Source organism: Myotis daubentonii, chromosome X (assembly GCF_963259705.1).
Source record: "Myotis daubentonii chromosome X, mMyoDau2.1, whole genome shotgun sequence".
NCBI classification, from domain to species: Eukaryota; Metazoa; Chordata; class Mammalia; order Chiroptera; family Vespertilionidae; genus Myotis; species Myotis daubentonii.
The window spans coordinates 122695126-122714068 of record NC_081861.1 but is presented as its reverse complement, the minus strand read 5'-3'; the positions used below and the strand labels follow the sequence as shown (position 1 = coordinate 122714068).

General features: G+C 46.2%; 1 protein-coding gene and 1 pseudogene across 1 annotated transcript; both read left to right on the top strand.

Annotated features, from left to right (window-relative positions):
- The first annotated feature begins 2599 nt into the window (after positions 1-2599).
- LOC132223281 (melanoma-associated antigen B5-like) lies at positions 2600-3863 on the top strand (annotated as a pseudogene).
- Positions 3864-10611: 6748 nt separating this feature from the next.
- On the top strand, positions 10612-11679 carry LOC132223705 (melanoma-associated antigen B5-like). Its single transcript, XM_059678754.1, has one exon. The coding sequence runs from the start codon at positions 10612-10614 to the stop codon at positions 11677-11679; it is 1068 nt and encodes a 355-aa protein (XP_059534737.1).
- Positions 11680-18943: the final 7264 nt, after the last annotated feature.

The window sequence follows — 18943 nt, the reverse complement described above, 5'->3', positions numbered from 1 at the left end:
GGGCCCTGAGGCTGCAACCCCACTTGGCGGGGCTGGAGGGGGGACCTGAGGCTGCGCCCCCCCACCAGGTTGGGCTTGACAGGGTTGGGGCTGGCCCGGTCTGGTTCTTGCCCAATGGGGGTGGGGCCGGCGGGGTCTGGGTCTCGCATGATTTGGAGGCTCCTGTGGCTGGGCAAGGACCTGACTCTGGGTCCTGCGGTGTGCCCCAGACTCTGACAGGAGGAAGTTTTTCATATACATTTTACTAATTTTCTTTCATCTCTGACATTTCTGTTATAGAGAAAGGGCAAATAGCAATATTAAAATATTTCCTCTAATTAATTCCCTTTTAATGGTCACGAATTTCGTGCATTGGGCCACTAGTCTTACTAATAACTGCCATGCATTAAAAGCACCAAATTCACCTAATGTTGTGCTAGGTAGTTTATATTAATCACAAATGAATGTCCACCCTCCTGCATGAATGACTACCAGAATCATTTTGTGGATAAAGAACTTGGAGTAATCTCACATTCAAGGCTAAAAACTGACAGAGCAGGACTTGACCATTGCTCTGAATTCCTCAAGAATACATACTAAGCCAGGCTTCCAAGTCTGTGGTACACCTCACGGCACTTAATTCATTTTTTCTGATTTCAGCTTAAAAAATGTACTTCAGGTATCAGAAAGCAGAACTTCATAATCAAAATATTGATTTGAAAAAAAAAAAACAGCCCCAGCAACAAGCAAGATAATTATCAAGATATATAGACAGAAAGTGCTGATATTCAGTGATAATATCAAAATCGACAAGGGAAATATTAGTAAACTACAAAAACTCCAGAGATCACAAAGTCATTTGGCTCAGCCCCTCTACCATAGAGAGTAAAACCCTTAGAAGCAAAATGAACTAAGGGGCTAAGTCTGGCTGGTAAAAGGAAGGAAGAGGTCATTGTGTTTTCAATAACAGCACATCAATAGTCCTGGGCTATTTGTTTTGGCTGCATATTCTCATCTCACATGACTCCTTGCATCACCAGACACTCTGCTATGTTTAGAGTAGGAAGATTACTCAAGAGTTCTCAAGGATATGGCATTACCAAGGAAGCTTTTGACAGTCAAGAAGAGGATTCTGAAGAATGAGGACAGGGGAGACACAGAGACTAGCTTGTGTTATCACTCAGACCCAGAAGGCTCAGGAAGAGCTGTCAGATTGAGCATCCCCTCACTAATTTTCAGGGTTCTCAGAGACATGAGAGCTTTGGTGTACATGGGTGATGTTAAGGTGAAAGAAAGATGAGCTCCAGGGGCCTTCCAGGAGTCAAGGGAAGGATCCTGAGTGAGCACTAAGGGCACACCCTTACCTTGAACAGACAGGCCCCATGGAGCCTGAATCCCGATGTCACGCCTGGATTGGCACAAGCAGAAGAGCCCCATATGCATTCCCTGACCTTTCCTTCCATGGTTCCACAGAAGGTGAGAGCTTTGTCCTGCAGCTGTGAGCACAGGGAAGGAATCCAGGCCCTGCCAGGAAACAAGGGCAGAACCATCAATTACAGCTCTGGGGAACATAGACCCTAAGACCCTGAGGTGGCACAGAGACTGCCAAAGAGATCATCTCTGAGATTCCTTAGGCAGGGCTCTTAGACTGATTCTGTAAGAAGGGTATTAGAGATGTGAGGGCCTTGCTCTGAGGGGAGGGTCCCCAGGTAAGGAAAGGAAGGAGTGCCAAGCATCTTCCAACATTCAAGGTAAGAAACCTGAGTGAGAATTTCCGGAACCCATTCCTCTCAGAAATGTGAGGGCCCCAGAGTACCCACCCTTGCTACTGCCATGGGATACCTGGGCATTGTTGGCATGATGTGACACAATCACCTCCTACTATGGTGTCATAAGTGGAGGGGTGAGGGACTTGGTCTAAGGGTGTGGCCTGAGGCCAGTAGTGGGAAGATTTCTAGCTTTCCAGAGGCCAAGGTGAATACTAGGAGGACTAAGGTAACCACAGCCACCTCAATGGTAAGGACACCATAAAAGTAATTCCTTACTCAGCCTCAAGAATCTGAGGACAGGTATGGTTACACAAAGAGATACTCATATTCTCCATTGCCCTCATGGTGGTCCTGGCCTTGATATGAGGGGCAGGCCCAAGGGTTAAGGAAGAATTATAGAACATGAGAACAGTGGGTCAAAGCAAAGCCTGAGGGTCCATCAGTCTCTAAATAGAAGGGATGACAAGGCACCTGACTCCCACACTGGCTTTCAGCACTTGAAGTCCAAGGACAGGGTTAGCAAACTGAAGCTCCCCCAACACTTATTTTACTTGGTCCATGGGAGGTGAAATCCTTAGTTTGAAGATGTAACCACTATTCAACTAAAGGGGTGGGGACACAAGGCCAGATATAAAGCCAAATGAGGACTTTTAGTGATGACTGAGGACCCCAAAGGGACCAGGACAGGAAACCACATTTAACACTGGGAATACCTGCACTGGGTTGATGAGTTGAGGGCTCAATTCACTGCATTCTTTTTGGTCCCATGGCATGCCAGCAGTTGACTGATGTTCTTTAATGCGAAAGACTCCTCAAACTCAAAGACTGCCTGCCCCTACAGTCACCTCAGTATGCCTCAGGTAGGACTGGCAGGATGCAGCCTAAAGTTTTCCCAAAGCACAAGATGAAGGTTTTTAGAGTGGTGCCCTTGAGAGGAGGTGCAAATGCAGACTTCCTTACAATCAAGGTGTTACTCCTATGCCAAAGCTGCACATACATTCTTGACCTTCATCCTCCAGGAACTCTCATTACCTGTCTTTCAAGTACCATCTTGACCATTTTCTCTGACCATAGTCATCATGCCTAGAGGCACAAGGGTAAGCACTGCAACAGTCAGAATCAACAAGATTCCCAAGACTAAGCCCAGAGCCTCAGGATATTGGAGGCAGCTGCCACAATAGAAAAAAATGCCCCCCACATTCTCAACTTCTGGTTTGGAACATAATCCCCAGAACTCATCAGCTACTGTTCTAACTGGTACTTTCCAGGCATCTTGGAGAGCTCCAAAAACCTCTATTACTCTTCAGGTGCATTTCACACAATATCTGAGGACAGCCAATATGAGATACATTCATGTTCCTCTGAGGTCCTATCTCTAGATAACACATGCTGTTACTCTCTAATTATGGAGGTGACTATCTTGAAGAACTCTATCTTGTACAAGTATAGAGTGAAGCAGGCCATTCTGTTGGGAGACAATGTAACCATTTTCAACCAAAAGTAACGCCAATAACTTGCAGGGATCTTCAAGAAAGCCTCTGACAGCATTGAGAATCTCTTTCTGGTCGACATGAAGGAAATGGACTCAACAAACCTTGTGCACTTGTCAGCAAACTGAAACTCCCCAATAAGGGGAGGGTGCGTCCTGGCAGGGGGTTACCCAAGACTGGTCTCCTGATGAATGTCCTGGGTGTGGTCTTCATAAATGGCAACTGTGCCAGTGAGGAAGAGGTCTGGGACTTCCTGAATTCCATGCGAGTGTTCTCTGGGAGGAGACACTACATGTATGGGGAACCTAGGAAGCTTATCACCAAAGATCTAGTGAAGCTAGAGTACCTGGAGTACCGCCAGGTGCCCAACACTGATCCTCCATCCTACGAGTTCCTCTGGGGCCCCAGAGCTTACACAGAAACAACCAAGATGAAGGTCCTGGAATTTTGGGCCAAGTTCAACAATAGCATAACAGGTGCCTTCCCATCACAATACGAAAAAGCTTTGAGAGAAGAGGTAGAAAGAGCACAAGACAGATGGGCAACCAGGGTTGGCACTGGTACCACAGGCAGGAAATGTTCCATGGCCTGCTCCACTATTTTCTCCACAACTAGTAAAATATGAGGAATAATTTTTGTCATGAAAAAATATATGACATCATGATAGAATCTTGGATGGACATGGGGTGGAATCCCACAGAAAATTTGTTGGAAAAATAAAATAGAAAAAAATTATCACCAACTCTGATTTTCCTTCCTCTTTTCCATTTTTCTTTTGTAAAATTAATTGTTTTATACTTCCATATGCTTAGCTTATTAAAGCATGTAGTATAGAATAAATCTTAGCAAATTAGTTCTCTTCCACCCGTAATCCTCTATTCCCCAAAAGTAATTGAGCATTTGCCTTTTGGACGGCCCTGTGTTAGTACTGGGGACGGTAAGATAAAGACCAAGCCTCTCTTCATAAAACTTCCCTAGAAGGAGTTTCACTCACATAAGGAGGATGTTGAAATACTTTCTATGCTTTATAGGAAACTTAAAGGGGTGGGTGTTTTGGGAAGTGTTCCAGGTGAAAGCAGCCAGTGTAAATTTTCTGAATCATGGCAGTTTAAATTTGGGGATGCTGCAAGTCAGCCTCTGAGATGTCGTTCTCAGTTAGGCTACATGGTGGAGAAGATAAGTCTTTGGGACTGGTGAGCAGAAGCCAGACACTCAGGTGAGTTATCTGAGTTGAGAGAGAAAGTATTTGCATGGCTAACTGCACTGTGGTGTATGGTCTGATATGAAGGCCCAATAATATGTGCTACCTTGACCTGCCATGAAACCACCATGGCCTCACATTGTCTAACTGCAAGTTCCCCTCCATACTCTTCACTTGCAGATAAAGTCCCTACCCCAAATCCATCTTTTTGAAGGGACAAAGCCTCCATCTTATTTATTCCTAAGTAGTGGATTTCTCTTTACCATCCTGTGGACTTTGCAAACCATCTGATTACATGCTGCAGGGGAAGTAAAGGTCACCCCATCCTCTTGATACCTCACAGCCTGTCTCCCCCAGAACTTGCTCTTTCACTGTTCCTTCATGGAACCCGCCCGGTTGCCACTGTGCAGTTGGTGGTGTCCCTCCCCCCACCCTGTGAGCTTGCATCATTGATAATTGCTGTATAGCTTATCTCTACAAGGCCCAGTGTTGTGGTTTTGGACACCCCATCACCATAGTGCAGAAATCCCATCCTCATCCCAGGGGGTATAATAGGGACTATTGAACATGCTCTTAGGAATTAATTTGTTAGGGCAGATAATCCAGAAAAACAATCTTGGTCTGTGTCAGTGTATTCGTTATCTCAGGCTGACCTAACAACATACCCAGACTGGATGGCTTAATCAATGGAAATTGATTTTCTCACAGTTCTGGAGGCTGGAATTCTAATGTAAGGAGCTGGCAGGTTTGTTTTGCTCTGAGCCCTCTCTCCTTGGTTGCAGATGGCTACCCTCTTCTCCTGGCTATCCCTTGTGTGAGTGCATGCCTGCTGTCTCCTTGGGTGACCTAAACTCTTATTAGGACCCCACTAAATTTGCATCATGGCCTATTTTAATGGCCTCATTTTAACTTATCCATCACTTTAAATACATTATCTCCAACTAGAGCCACATTCTTTGGTACTGTGGGTTATGAACTCAACATGAATTAGGGGGACCCAATGCAGCCGCCAACAGGCAGGAATCAAATGTGTCTTTGGTATTATCTTAATGAAGGAAAATAGAGTACACAAATAGGTGTTCTATGTACACGCTCTCCAGGGAATTTCTGACAAATAATGGTGAAGGTGAACAGAAGCCATCATGTTGACATTTTTTACCTCGTAGTTGTAGAGTCAGATCCCACTGTATTAAAAGAGGATTTTGCCCTAGCTGGTTGGGCTCAGTAGAGAAAGCATCAGCCTGTGGACTGAAGGGTCCCAGGTTTGATTCTGTTCAAGGGTACATGCCTGGGTTGCAGGCTCTATCCCAGGTAGGGGGTGTGCAGGAGGCAGCCAATCAATGATTCTCTCTCATTACTGATGTTTCTATCTCTCTCTCCCTCTCCCTTCCTCTTTGAGATCAATATATATATATAATTTTTAAAGAGCATTTTAACTAGAATACATTTAGTGGACTTAGGCAAGTTCTAAGGGAGGGCTAGGTTTTGGAAGGAAATAAGGAACATAAAATGTAGGTGGTTTGGATTGAAGGACAGCTGGAAAGGATTGAATGAGGTAGTCCTTGATGAAATTCTTGAAACTATAAGTTGCATCAGGGTCATGGGGCGGGGGGGACCAGCAAACCAATATTAAATAAGAAATGCTCTAATGGCCGAAGCCGGTTTGGCTCAGTGGATAGAGCGTCGGCCTGCGGACTGAAAGGTCCCGGGTTCGATTCCGGTCAAGGGCATGTACCTGGGTTGCGGGCACATCCCCAGTGGGAGATGTGCAGGAGGCGGCTGATCGATGTTTCTCTCCCATCGATGTTTCTGGCTCTCTCTCTATCTCTCTCCCTTCCTCTCTGTATAAAATCAATAAAATATATTTAAAAAAAAAAAGAAATGCTCTAATGGAGAAAAACTATTGAATTTTAAATTGCAAATCGAAATTTTAGTTGATTTGGTGTTGTTCTGTCTGAGAGTATCACATTTTCTCTGACATATCCTGGATTTTTTTTTTTAAAAGCCTAATGATACTGTGTAGGTAAACATCAACTGGCTTTCATTAAAAAGCCAGTGTTTGCCAGTCATCTTGACAGATGCTTCACATACAAAACCTACATTTCCACAGTCTCAAATTATAGGGTTTATCACACTCAGTTGGTGATGGTGAACTTGCCATATTCTGATAGTCACAAGAATGTAAGCGACATAACTAGACTAGACCCCTGGTCTGAATTCATCTAGAGCAAGCATGTCAAACTCACAGCTGGCACACAATGTCCAAACTCTCCCACTCTGATGCAGACCTTGTATATCTGCATTTACTTTTCTTCTCACTGCTTCAAACTATATCTCAGGAAAATAAATAAAAAGTTTTGTGCTCCATATGGTGGACTGGAATGCATAGCCAGAGCACTAAGCTTAACAGACCGTTGAGAAATGTGAATCATGAAAGGCAGGACATAATATCCAGTGATAATATGATCATGTGAGATGGGACGTTACAAAATTACCTGGCTCAGCCTGTCTCTTATAGTAAGGAAAGCTTTAGGAACAGGAGTTCAAAAACAGCCAAGTCTGGGTCATAGAGAGGAGCAATAGAAGATCCTGGGTTGTATGTCTTTGTTTTTGTCTGGAACCTGCCATCTACCCTGGGTTCTCTGCCTGTACCTCAGTCTCCCCATCTCACATCACACCTGGGACACAGACCTGTTTTCTGTGAGACCTTGCAGTAGGGAGGTTAGTCAAGAGTTTGCATTTTTTAAATTAAATTTTATTGGGGTGACATTGGTCAACATGAACATTTGGTTTCATGTGTGGGTTTCTATGTTACAAGATCTGTATACAGCACCATGTGCTCACCACCCACAGTTAAATCTCCTGTCATCTCATATTATGACTCCCTTCCCTCTGGCAACCACAACACTGCTATTTGCATTCATAAGTTTAAGTTTTAAATCCCACATATGAGTTAAATCATATGGTTCCTAGCTTTTTCTGTCTGACTTAATTACTTAGCATAATGTTTTCAAGGTCCATCCATGTTGTTGTAGATGATGCTATTTCATCCTTTTTAAAATCTTTTATTTAATTATTTATTTTATTGTCTAAAGTTTGAAGTTTTACATGTGTCTCCTTTTTCCCCAATTGACCCCATCCCGCCAGCCATTCCCACCCTGGGCAAGCCCCCACCGCCCCAGTGTCTGTGTCCATTGGTTATGCTAATATGCAGGCACACAAGTCCTTTGGTTGCTCTCTAACCCTTCCCCCCCACTATTTGTCTCTGGATCTATTCTTGTTCATCAAATTATGTTGATCATTATATCCCACATATGAGTGAGATCATGTGATATTTATCTTTCTCCAACTGGTTATTTCGCTTAACATAATGTTTTTAAGGTCCATCCATGCTGTCGCAAATGGTAAGAGTTCCTTATTTTTTTATAGCAGCATAGTATTCCATTGTGTCTCATCTTTTTAATGGCTGAGTAGTATTCTGTTGTGTATATCTACCACTCTTCCTTAGCCAGTCCTCTGTCGAAATGTCACCCCAATAAAATTAAATAAGCACACAAAAGCCCAGTATATTCTATTACAAAAAATAGCTTATTGTTTGCCTCAATGATTAACGCATAAATTGAGATAAAATATCCTCTGAAATTTAAATATTGAGTTCATACTCCTGTCTTGTAATTTATATATTTAATTTATGTATATAATAAAAAACGTTTTAATGAAAGGAAAAAAAAGAGTTTTCAGGGATGTGGCATCCCCCAGGAAGCCTTTCCTTCAAGAGACCGGAGCCCCGATGAGGACCCGGATGAAGGACCCAGTCACAGAGCGAGTCCTGCAGACCTTTCCCTAATCAGCTCTTAGGTCTCCCTGTGGGCTGTCCAGGGGGTCACCCTGGGAGGAGAGGGCCTTGCCTCAAGGCTGGGCCAGGGCAGTGTTCCAGTCCTGAGAGGAGTGCAGGTGACAATCCTTGTGAGAGGGTGGTGCGTCCACCCCAGGACACAGGGGGCGCCCGAGGTCCCGCCGGCAGTCAGCCTGGAGAGGCCCTGTCCCTTTAACTGCGGGGCAGCGGCCAGCTCCCGCCAGGGAGCCTTGGAAGGGAGTCTTCCCCTCAGGAGGAGTAGAGTGAGAAGGCCCAGGCTGTGGCCCCAGTCAAGGTGAGGAGGGGAATGAGAACTGAGCGTCCCCTCAGCGGGCCCCGCCCCTCCCCCCCGCCCTGCCCCGCCCCGCCCCTGCTCTCAGGCCTGGGAGACCCTGGGCACCACGCAGGGCGGACGGAGATTCCCGCCAAGGGTCTCGGGAGGGTGTGGGACCCGGGTTGCGGGGGCGGCCTGTTCAGCAGCGAGAGTGAGTAACACCCCAGCAGAGCCAGGTGAGGGGACTCGGGAGGGAGCCCGCCCAGGGCCTGCTCAAGGCTCCATGAGGAGCCCAGCATGGCAGGGAGGTGGGGTGAGCCTTCCTGTCCCACTCCGCGGGTCAGGACACTAAGGGCCTTGGCCTGAGGGAAGAGTACCCGAGTCCTGAAGGAAGTCAGGGTGTGAAGTCGGAGGGGCCCCAGGGCCGGCCTACCCCTCAGCGAGGCGGCCAGGGCCTTGCTACTGCCCTCACCCTGGGAGGAGGCCCAGAGAGCGAGGCTGTCAGGCCGCCTCTGGGAGCAGGACGGGGGCAGAGAGGGGAGGGCTTGTTCTGAGGGAGGGCACCGCGCCCTTTTGGAGACCAGGCTCACGTCAGAGGGGCCCCAGGGCCGGCCCACACCTCAGCGAGGAGGCCAGGGCTTTGCTACTGCCCTCACCCTGGGAGGAGGCCCAGAGAACGAGGCTGTCAGGCCGCCTCTGGGAGCAGGACGGGGGCGGGGCGGGGAGGGCTTGTTCTGAGGGAGGGCACCGCGCCCTTTTGGAGACCAGGCTCAAGTCGGAGGGGCCCCAGGGCCGGCCCACACCTCAGCGAGGCCGCCTGGGGAGCAGGACACAGGGCTAGGCCTTGGCCTGAGGGAGGGGCCCCCATTAGGAAGCCTGCAGGGGGCGGGGCCAGGCCTCTGTGCGGACCTGGGAGTCCCCGCCCCTCTGCTGGACTAGGATGTCAGCGGATTCCGGAAATGATGGCTGACTCTCCTTTGCTCCTTGGGAGTCCTGCCCGCTGGGCTTGGGGTGCGGGGATGGGGCCACCTGCCCAGGGGTTGGCAGCTTTCATTTATGAGCGGGGCTTACCCTTGCCAGGAGGAGGATATCCAGGTCTTCCCGGGGGTTCAGGGGCCAGTTCCCTGGGCCATGATATCTGAGGGAACACCCAGAACCACAGTAGGAGAGCCCCGATTGTCAGCCTTGGAGAACTGGGCAGGTGGGGTGATGCTCATCCTCATGGAAGGGCAGTGTCCTGAAATGCTGGCAGGAAAGAGGAGTCCCAGGACACTGCACCACACCTCAAGTGAAAGATTGAAGGGCCCACCCACCATTGAATAAGATAGAATCCTGAGCCCCATCTTTACATTCAGCACCTGAAGGCTGAGGGTAGGCCTGCTAAGCTGAGACCCACTCTCACTTATTTCCATACAATATAAGAGAAAAAAAGTCTTTAGTGTGAGGGTGCAGCCACCAGTCAGCAGAAGGGAGGTATGTATACCAGGCACTACCTGGAGACCAGGTAAATACCCTGCAGGGTTCCACATAACTGTCACTTGGGTGTCCCCCGACAGGCATAGGATCTAAGGAACTTTTCACTGTTTCCTTTGTGTTTCAGAGAGCTGCTAGCTTTGGTTTGAGGTGTCAATTTCACAGCAGCAGAATAGAGGGGGGCCAGGACCTGCCAATATTTCACATAATTTTGATAGTGGACTCAGAAGTATGTGACACCCTACAGGCACAGGTTTCCCACTGGCAACCCCTCTGCTGTCACCCGTGTGCCCCCTAGGCAGGATAACCAGTATGTACTCTAAGATTACCTGCAACTGCCTTACCACCTTACTCAAGGAACAGATTGACCAGAACGGAAGCCCTGTGGGTTGCTAGAGCACTGCCTTCAAGGAAACTTGCAGAGGCAGCCTTAGAGTGAGTAACACCCCAGGAGAGCCAGGTGTTAAAGCCAAGCTACTATCCACCTTGCCACTGAAGACACTAACATCATCTCATTCTCCTTCATCCTAGTCCAGACTGTCCCTGCTGTCCCTGACCATAGTGACATCATGCCTCGGCGTCGCAAAAACAAGAAACGCCATCATGCCCGAAGTGAGCCTCAGCGTCATGGCAATGCTCAGGCCACTGCAGAAGCAGAAGAGGAGTCCACTCCCTCTTTCTCTACTCAGCATGAAGGTATTAGCCAGGGTCTGGCTATTGCTGGGTCATGTAACACTTCCCATGGCCCTCAAAGAGCGCAAACCACCACCACTACTTCTGTAGCTGTTTCTTGCCCTGAGTCTGATGAAGCTTTCAGCAGCCAAGAGGAGGATGAGGCTGTCTCCTCTGAGAGTCCACTCTTCACTGAGGTCTCAGACATGGATGAGTTCCAAACCAGGACTGTGTCTTTGGAGCAATTCATTCTGAACAGGTTTAAATTGAAAAAGCCCATTTTGAAGGCTGATATGCTGCATATTGTCGGGGAAGATTACCAAGACCGATTTGCTGAGATTCTCAAGAAAGTTTCTGAGCAACTTGAAACCTTCTTTGCATTAGACATGAATGAAGTGGACTCAACCAGACACTCCTACGTCCTTGTCAGCAAACTAAAACTCCCCAATAATGGGAGGATACGTCCTGGCAGGGGGTTCCCCAAGACTGGTCTCCTGATGCATATCCTGGGTATGATCTTCATGAATGGCAATTGTGTCTCTGAGGAAGAGATCTGGAAAGATCTGCGTATAATGCATGTGTACCCTCGGAAGAAGCACTTCATCTTTGGGGAGCCCAGGAAGCTCATCTCTGATTTTGTGAGGCTGAAGTACCTGGAGTGCCGCCAGGTGCCCCACAGTGATCCTCCATGTTCTGAGTTCCTGTGGGGTCCAAAAGCATACCTTGAAACCAGCAAGTTGAAAGTGCTGCAGTTTTGGGCAAAGGTCAATGGTACCCACCCCAGTGCCTTCCCAAATTCTTATGAGGAGGCTTTGCTAGATGAGGCAGAGAGAGCCCAAGCCAGAGATGCAGCCAGGGCTGCCACTATTGCCCAAGTCACTGCACTTTCCAGGGCCATGGCCAGCACAACCTTTGTACCTGTAGAGAAATCTAAAGCTTTTCGTCCTTCAGACCAGAATATATAACATCTCAATAGGAACAATATTCCTGAAAGTGTAAAAGGATCCTGAGTCTAGTTATTGGGATAATGGAATAGAAAACAAAAAGCATGCTTATTCTTAGTTTTCCTTGTTCCTTTTAATTTCCATATTTGTAAAATTAACTGAGTTATACTTTTATGTTTTTAGTTTATTCACTAAGTAGGAGAAATTAAATCTTTATAAATTATATCTTGTATTTGCTGGCTCTTTTATCTACCACATACTGAGTCTGCTGTTGGGGAGTCTCAGTGTTAAGACTGGGGATGCTAAAGGAAATGCAGCCTCTTCTCATGTAATTTTATCACCTGCAAGTTGCACTCATATGAGGAAGGTGTTGAAGCACCCCGTGGATCTAGAGGTAAAGTAAAAAGAATGGGTGAGGAAGAGGGTGTTCTTTATGAGAGCAGTTAGGCAGAAAGTTCCTGAGCAAGGCAGTTTGGAAATTTAGGCAACTGTAAGTCCTTAGTGGGATATAAGTTTCATTTTCACAGTTGTGGAGCCTGGGAAATCCACAATCAACGTGCCAGTGGATTCGGTTTCCAGTGAGAGCTCTCTTATTTGCTTGCAGATGGTCTCCTCCCAGTGCCCTGGCCAGGTAGAGAGATGTTTTTTTTTCTCTCTTGTGCTTCTTTGAACACTAATGGCATCCTGGCCACCCCATCCTCATGACATCAACTAAATCTAAGTACCTCCCCAAATCTCTAACTCCAAACATCATCATACTGGGGGTTAGGGCTGCAGCATGTTAATTGGGGAGTTGCAGAAGGGGACGCCCGCATTCAGTCTATATATGACAACTGCTGCTACAGGTTACTTTGGCACTGTGGGTAAACCAGAGAGAAATCTCCCCCTTGGTCAGGATAGGAATGTAGCCCTTGTTCTTGTCACAGGGCAGGTATACACAATGTGAAAACTGGGTGTTCTATGCTCATCATCTCCAGGCAGTTGCTGAGAAATAGAGGTGACATTCCCTTGAGGTGAGATGCCAAGGAGTCACTGCGCTGAGACACTTTACCCTCAGTTGGAAAAGCCAGAACCTGCTCCCTTAAAAGGGTATTTCACTTGGCTTATCTTGAGGGAGTTTGGCAAACTCTAAGTGAGAGTTAACTTTTGTCCAGGGTGTAATGAATGTAAACAGAGCTGGTGTGGATGGAAGGGCACCTGAGAGGGATGGAAGGACTTGTACCTTGACATCAGTTCTAGAAGCTTGTACGTACGGCCGGGGAAGGCAACTGCTCACCTGAATTAAATGACAGTCACTCTAATGTGGAAATTTTACTTAGTTTCCTTAGGTAGGACCATTTTTTGGTTCACTGAGTGTTCTTTGTCTGAGATAATTACATCTTCTATGACATCTCCTGGACTCAAAAATATTCTAAGCAAAGTGGGTGGTATCATCTGGGATGAAAATTATATCATCAACTGCCATTTAAAAAATCTAGGGCAGCCCTGGCTGGTTTGTCGGCCTGCGGACCTAAAGGTACTGGGTTCAATTCTGGTCAACTTTGGTTGTAGGCTCCTCCCCAGCCCCGGTCCTCGTTGGGGCACATGCAGTAGGCAACCAATCAATGTGTCTTTCTCACATCGATGTTTCTCTCTGCCTTTCCCCCTCTTCCAATCTCCCTAAAAATCAATGATAAAATATCATTGGTTGAGGATTAAAAGCGGGGGGAAGGTCAGGGGGGGGGAAGGAGACATATGTACTACTCTTTGTAATACTTTAAGCAATAAAACAATATATATATATATATATATATATATATATATATATATATATATATACACATACACACACACTAGGGGCCCGATGCAAGAAATTCGTGCACTGGGTGGGGGGGGCTGGGGAGTGTCCCTCAGCCCAGCCTGCCCCCTCTCACATACTGGGAGCCCTCAGGCGTTGACCCCCATCACCCTCCAATCACAGGATTGGCCCCTTGCCCAGGCCTGATGCCTCTGGCCTAGGCATCCGGCCAGGCAGCGGGGACCTGCAGTGGCAGTGGGGGGCGCCGCGATCGCGCGGGCTCCGCCCCTGCCCCTGCAGGATGCCTCTGGTTGAGGGGTCCGGCCTGGGCAGCGGGGACCTGCAGTGGCAGTGGGGGGCGCCGCGATCGCGCGGGCTCCGCCCCTGCCCCTGCAGGATGCCTCTGGTTGAGGCGTCCGGCCTGGGCAGCGGGGACCCACAGCTGCAGCGGCCCCGCGATCATGGGCTTTGCTTTAGGCCCAGGCAAGGGGCCCCTAGCTCCCAGGACTGCCAGCTTCGACCGTGCCCAGCTCCCATCGCTGGCTCCACCCCTACTTCCTGCTATCACTGGCCAGGGCAGCAAAGGCGCCTGATTCTCCGATCATGGCTGGGGGGCAGGGCAAAGGCGGCCCCAGGGCCGCCTTTGCCCTGCCCCCCAGCTCTTAGCTCCCCCCTGGGTTTCCAATCACTGTCAGTGGCAGGGGGCTTCTTCCTGCTTTCGCCTCCCTGCATTGTGCCTACATATGCAAATTAACCACCATCTTGTTGGCAGTTAACTGCCAATCTTAGTTGGCAGTTAATTTGCATATAGCCCTGATTAGCCAATGAAAAGGGTATCGTCATACGCCAGTTACCATTTTTCTCTTTTATTAGTGTTGAGATATACATATATATATATATATATACATATATATATATATATATATATATATATATATATATATATATATAGCAATACTTGTTAGTCATCTTGCCATGTGGTTTATATGTTTGTTGTCCAAGTTTATATAATACAGTTTTGCTACTTAAAATATGTAATTTTTCATTGCTGCCTTTAATTCCAAGTAGTGACTGACAATATACTTTTAAAACTTAATTGATTTTCTGGCAAACAATGCAAAATGAAACAGATTTTCCAAATGCAACATTTCTTGAGGTAACATGTATCTTTCAGGAAATAAATACCATGTAAACAGAATTGAGATTCTTGATTTTCTTAATTCTTCTCTTGTGTAAATGTTTGCCTTCCCAGTCATTAGTTACATCTCAGATACTTATTTTCTGGTCTCAGTGTAGTTCAATCATAAGGTTTTCATTCATAAATTTTCCTCCTAACAAAGGCATGAATGATTTTGCTCATGTTGCTCATATTATTTGGTGCCTTATGATTTTCTCCCTATGGCATTATCATTTAAATAACCTTTTCTTTCTTAAAAGAATCATATTAACTCTTTTCCAGTGAATATTTTTATTTCTTTGTCTTTTCCAACCATGGCCCTCTTTCCATGATTCATCAATCCCCAAGTTTAACCAAAGGTGATTCTGCAGATTTTCTGTTATAGATGACATGTACATATTACTTTGCAATATAATTCACATAATATTTTTACTTTTTCCATTTTAAAATATGTTTACGTTCTCCACAAATATAAAAAATAATGAATAAACACCAGTCATTTCCCTAATACAGTTTTATATTTCAACCAACATTTCAGTCCTTTAAATAAAACACTTCCTTCTTTTTCCATTCTATCATCTTGTTTCTTTATTATGCCCTTGCTGAAATTCTAAAAGCTTTGATGTTCCATTTTTCCTTTTGGATATTTACATGTCACTACTGGGTCATAAAGCCATTGTTAGTATTCTCCATGATTATAATATATGTTCTGTCATTTTAGCTTTCTGCAACCCTGTATTATATATTCCTTGCTGAAAATGGTCAGTTTCCTGTACTTTTAGCTGCTCAATATTCTGTTTTGTGAATTTCTCAGGAACACATTAGTTATTGAGATTCTGTGTCCCTGTACCTTCATCACTCAACCAGCCAATTTTCTACCCATTCTGCATTTTATTCTGATTGAAATATCCAAATATAACAATCCTCACACAGTCTAAAATTAAATTCCTCTCTCTTTTTAAAACCTCTATTGTTTAAAAATATTATTTTTAATTAATTTTTTATTTATGTACTAGGGGCCCGGTGCAGCCTGCCCCCTCTCACATACTGGGAGCCCTCAGGCGTTGACCCGCATCACCCTCCAATCGCAGGATCGGCCCCTTGCCCAGGCCTGACGCCTCGGCCAGAGGCATAGACCCCCATCACCCTCTGATCACCTGATCGGCCCCTTGCCCAGGCCTGACGCCTCCGCCAGAGGTGTCAGGCTTGGACAGGGGACCCCCACCTCCCCCCGATCACTGGCTCTGGCCCCCGCCCAGGCCTGAGGCCTCTGGCCCAGGAATCATGCCTGGGCAGGGGACCCCCATCTCCCTCTGATCGCTTGCTCCACCCCCCGCCCAAGCCTGACGCTTCTGACCCAGGCTTCAGGCCTGGGCAAGGGGACCATCGTATCCCCCCAATCCCCGGCTCAGCCCCCCACCCAGGCCTGATGCCTCGGCCAGAGGAGTTGACCCTCATCACCCTCCAATCACCAATCACCGGATCGGCCCCTTGACCAGGCCTGAGGCCTCTGGCAGAGGTGTCAGGCCTGGGCACGGGACCCCCAGCTCCCCGCGGTTGCAGGCTCCGCCCCTGCCCAGGCCTAACGCCTCTGGCTGAGGTGTCCGGCCCGGGCAGCGGGGACCCGTAGCTGCAGCGGCCCCGTGATCGTGGGCTCCGCTTTAGGCCCAGGCAAGGGACCCCTAGCTCCCGGGACTGCCAGCTTCGACCGTGCCCAGCTCCCATCGCTGGCTCCACCCCTACTACCTGCTATCACTGGCCAGGGCGGAAAAGGCACCTGATTCTCCGATCATTTGCCCTGCCCCCCAGCTCTTAGCTCCCCCCTGGGTTTCCGATCACTGTCAGCGGCAGGGGGCTTCTTCCTGCTTTCCCTTTCGCCTCCCTGCATTGTGCCTACATATGCAAATTAACCGCCATCTTGTTGGCAGTTAACTGCCAATCTTAGTTGGCAGTTAACTGCCAATCTTAGTTGGCAGTTAACTGCCAATCTTAGTTGGCAGTTAACTGCCAATCATAGTTGGCAGTTAATTTGCATATAGCCCTGATTAGCCAATGAAAAGGGTATCGTCGTACGCCAATTACCATTTTTCTCTTTTATTAGTGTAGATAGTTGACATACAGTCTTCTATTGGTTATATTACTTTCAGGTGTCCAATAGAGTGATTTGACATTTTTATACCTTACAAAAATGTTTCTTTGCCATTTCTTATACCTTTTCTCTTCCCTTAATGATACTACTTGATTTATTCATTAATATAGTTGTTTCCCAATTGTTCCAGAAATAATTTAATAATGTTTATATAAAAATCACTTTACAGTAAGATAACATGTAAAAATGCACCCTGGCTGGTTAGCTCATTGATTAGAGCGTAGGTCTGCACATCAAAGGATTGTGGGTTTGATTCCTGGTCTAGGGCACTTACCTAGGTTGTGCTTCTCTCCCTGACCCTGGTTAGGGAACAGTGGGTGAGGCAACCAGTCAATGTGTCTCTCTCACATTGATGTTTTTCTCTCTCCCTCCCTCCCTTTCACTCTCTCTGCAAAGCAATGGGAAAAATATCTTCTTGATCATTTAAAAAATAATAAGGCAAGTGATTAAAATAAGGTTTTAAAAATTACATTAGAAATGGCAAATAAAACTTAACAAGAAAGTAGTATTCAAAATAATAGTTCTGTAGCCCTATTTGATGGGATCTGAAATTTGGTCCTACCCTTTCTAACATTCATTACAAAAAGGAGATAAAAAGATGACATTTTCTTATTAAGACCCATAAAATGGAAACCAATGTCATTGTCTTACATAGCTCTTTTCCCTAATACAAGAAATAAAGAAGAGGAAAAGAACTAGTGAGCCAAAACATGCCAACTATAGCAGGGGAACCCAAGAGCTAGGGGGAGAGCTTGAGAGCAAGGGGAGGAGTGCCAAAACTAGGGGTCAGGGCTGGGAGCATTATAGCCAGCTGGACGGTCCAAAGGAGAGAAGAGCACCCAAGAAGAGAGTTCTGAAGAGGAGAGCATGCAAGACAGAAGGGGGTTCCTGAGACAGAAGGGAGTCCAGTGATGGAGACTAAGGGGAGCATGCAGACAGATGGGAGCACAGACGAAGAGAGTCTGCTGGACCTCTCCTGGCTCCTTAAACATGTGAACAAGCAACATGGCAACTGACAAACCCTGTTCTCATCTCAGCCTTATAGTGCGTACAGCAAAATGTTTCAGGGATATTCCAGATGCACTGCTCTCTGCAGGGCTGGTGGCTACAGTGGCTCAGAGGAACTCAGGGACTTAGTGCTTTTCCAGCCAATCTCACTCCCTGTGTTACATTTCTCCTGCTCTGCTGGGCTATTGAAGTGATTCTCCTTCTCTCCTAATACCTCTTTTGTTTCACTTTTCTTCTTCCTGTTTCCTCCTGGGTTGGCCCCATTTTCCACTTTTTTGGAGAGCTCTTCTTGATGTCTCTTCTGATAGCTGAGTCCCCTTCCCACCCTACATCTTCATAAATGTTTTCAGCATTTGAAAGGACCTAGGCTATGTCCCTTGTTTTCCTTATCCCACAGGTGGGAAATTTGCATCCCATAAAAAGGTCATGTAGTTTTGAAAAATGTAGACATAAATATCCATCTTCACTATTGTAAGCAATGTGACTTTAAAAATGTTTAAAATTTTTAAGATGGTATTTACTAGCCATTTCCACAGTCTTCACATGATCTGTATTGAAGTTTAAATTACCTTTCACTGTTTGAGATGTTACTGTTGAATGTATCGATGTCCTTCCTTACTTAGAATATTGTATCCATTGTTGCCAAGTGCCAAGAGTAAGACAGCTGAAACAAAAGGCATGCAAGCAATATGTTTATGTCCATGTATTAGTTCCCCCTTTTTATCATTTTGTTCCTTACTTTGACCTTTCTCATCAGCCATAACCCAGAGATTATTCCTTATCTCTCCTTTTGTGTTTACATAAGCAATTTTATCATATCCCACTGCCTTTGTATCACTAAGAATTTTATTTAAAATCACTACCTTTATCATAAGTGTATTCTAACCATAGGCCCAGTCAAGTACAGTGGGCCTCAGAAATGCTATACTAGGTGAGAAAAAAAGTGAACATTGGTGGACACTAGCAATTTCACTATGAGTTATAGCCTTCCTATTCATTTTAAATGCTTTTGCATAAAATCACTTTAGACTGACATAGAATTGTAGAAATAGCACAAACTTCTCATGTACCTTTTCCCAGCTTCAACCTAAGATATCAGCCTATGTATAACAGTACATTTATCAAAACCTCAGAAAATGACATTGGGACAATATTATGAACTAAACTGAATTTT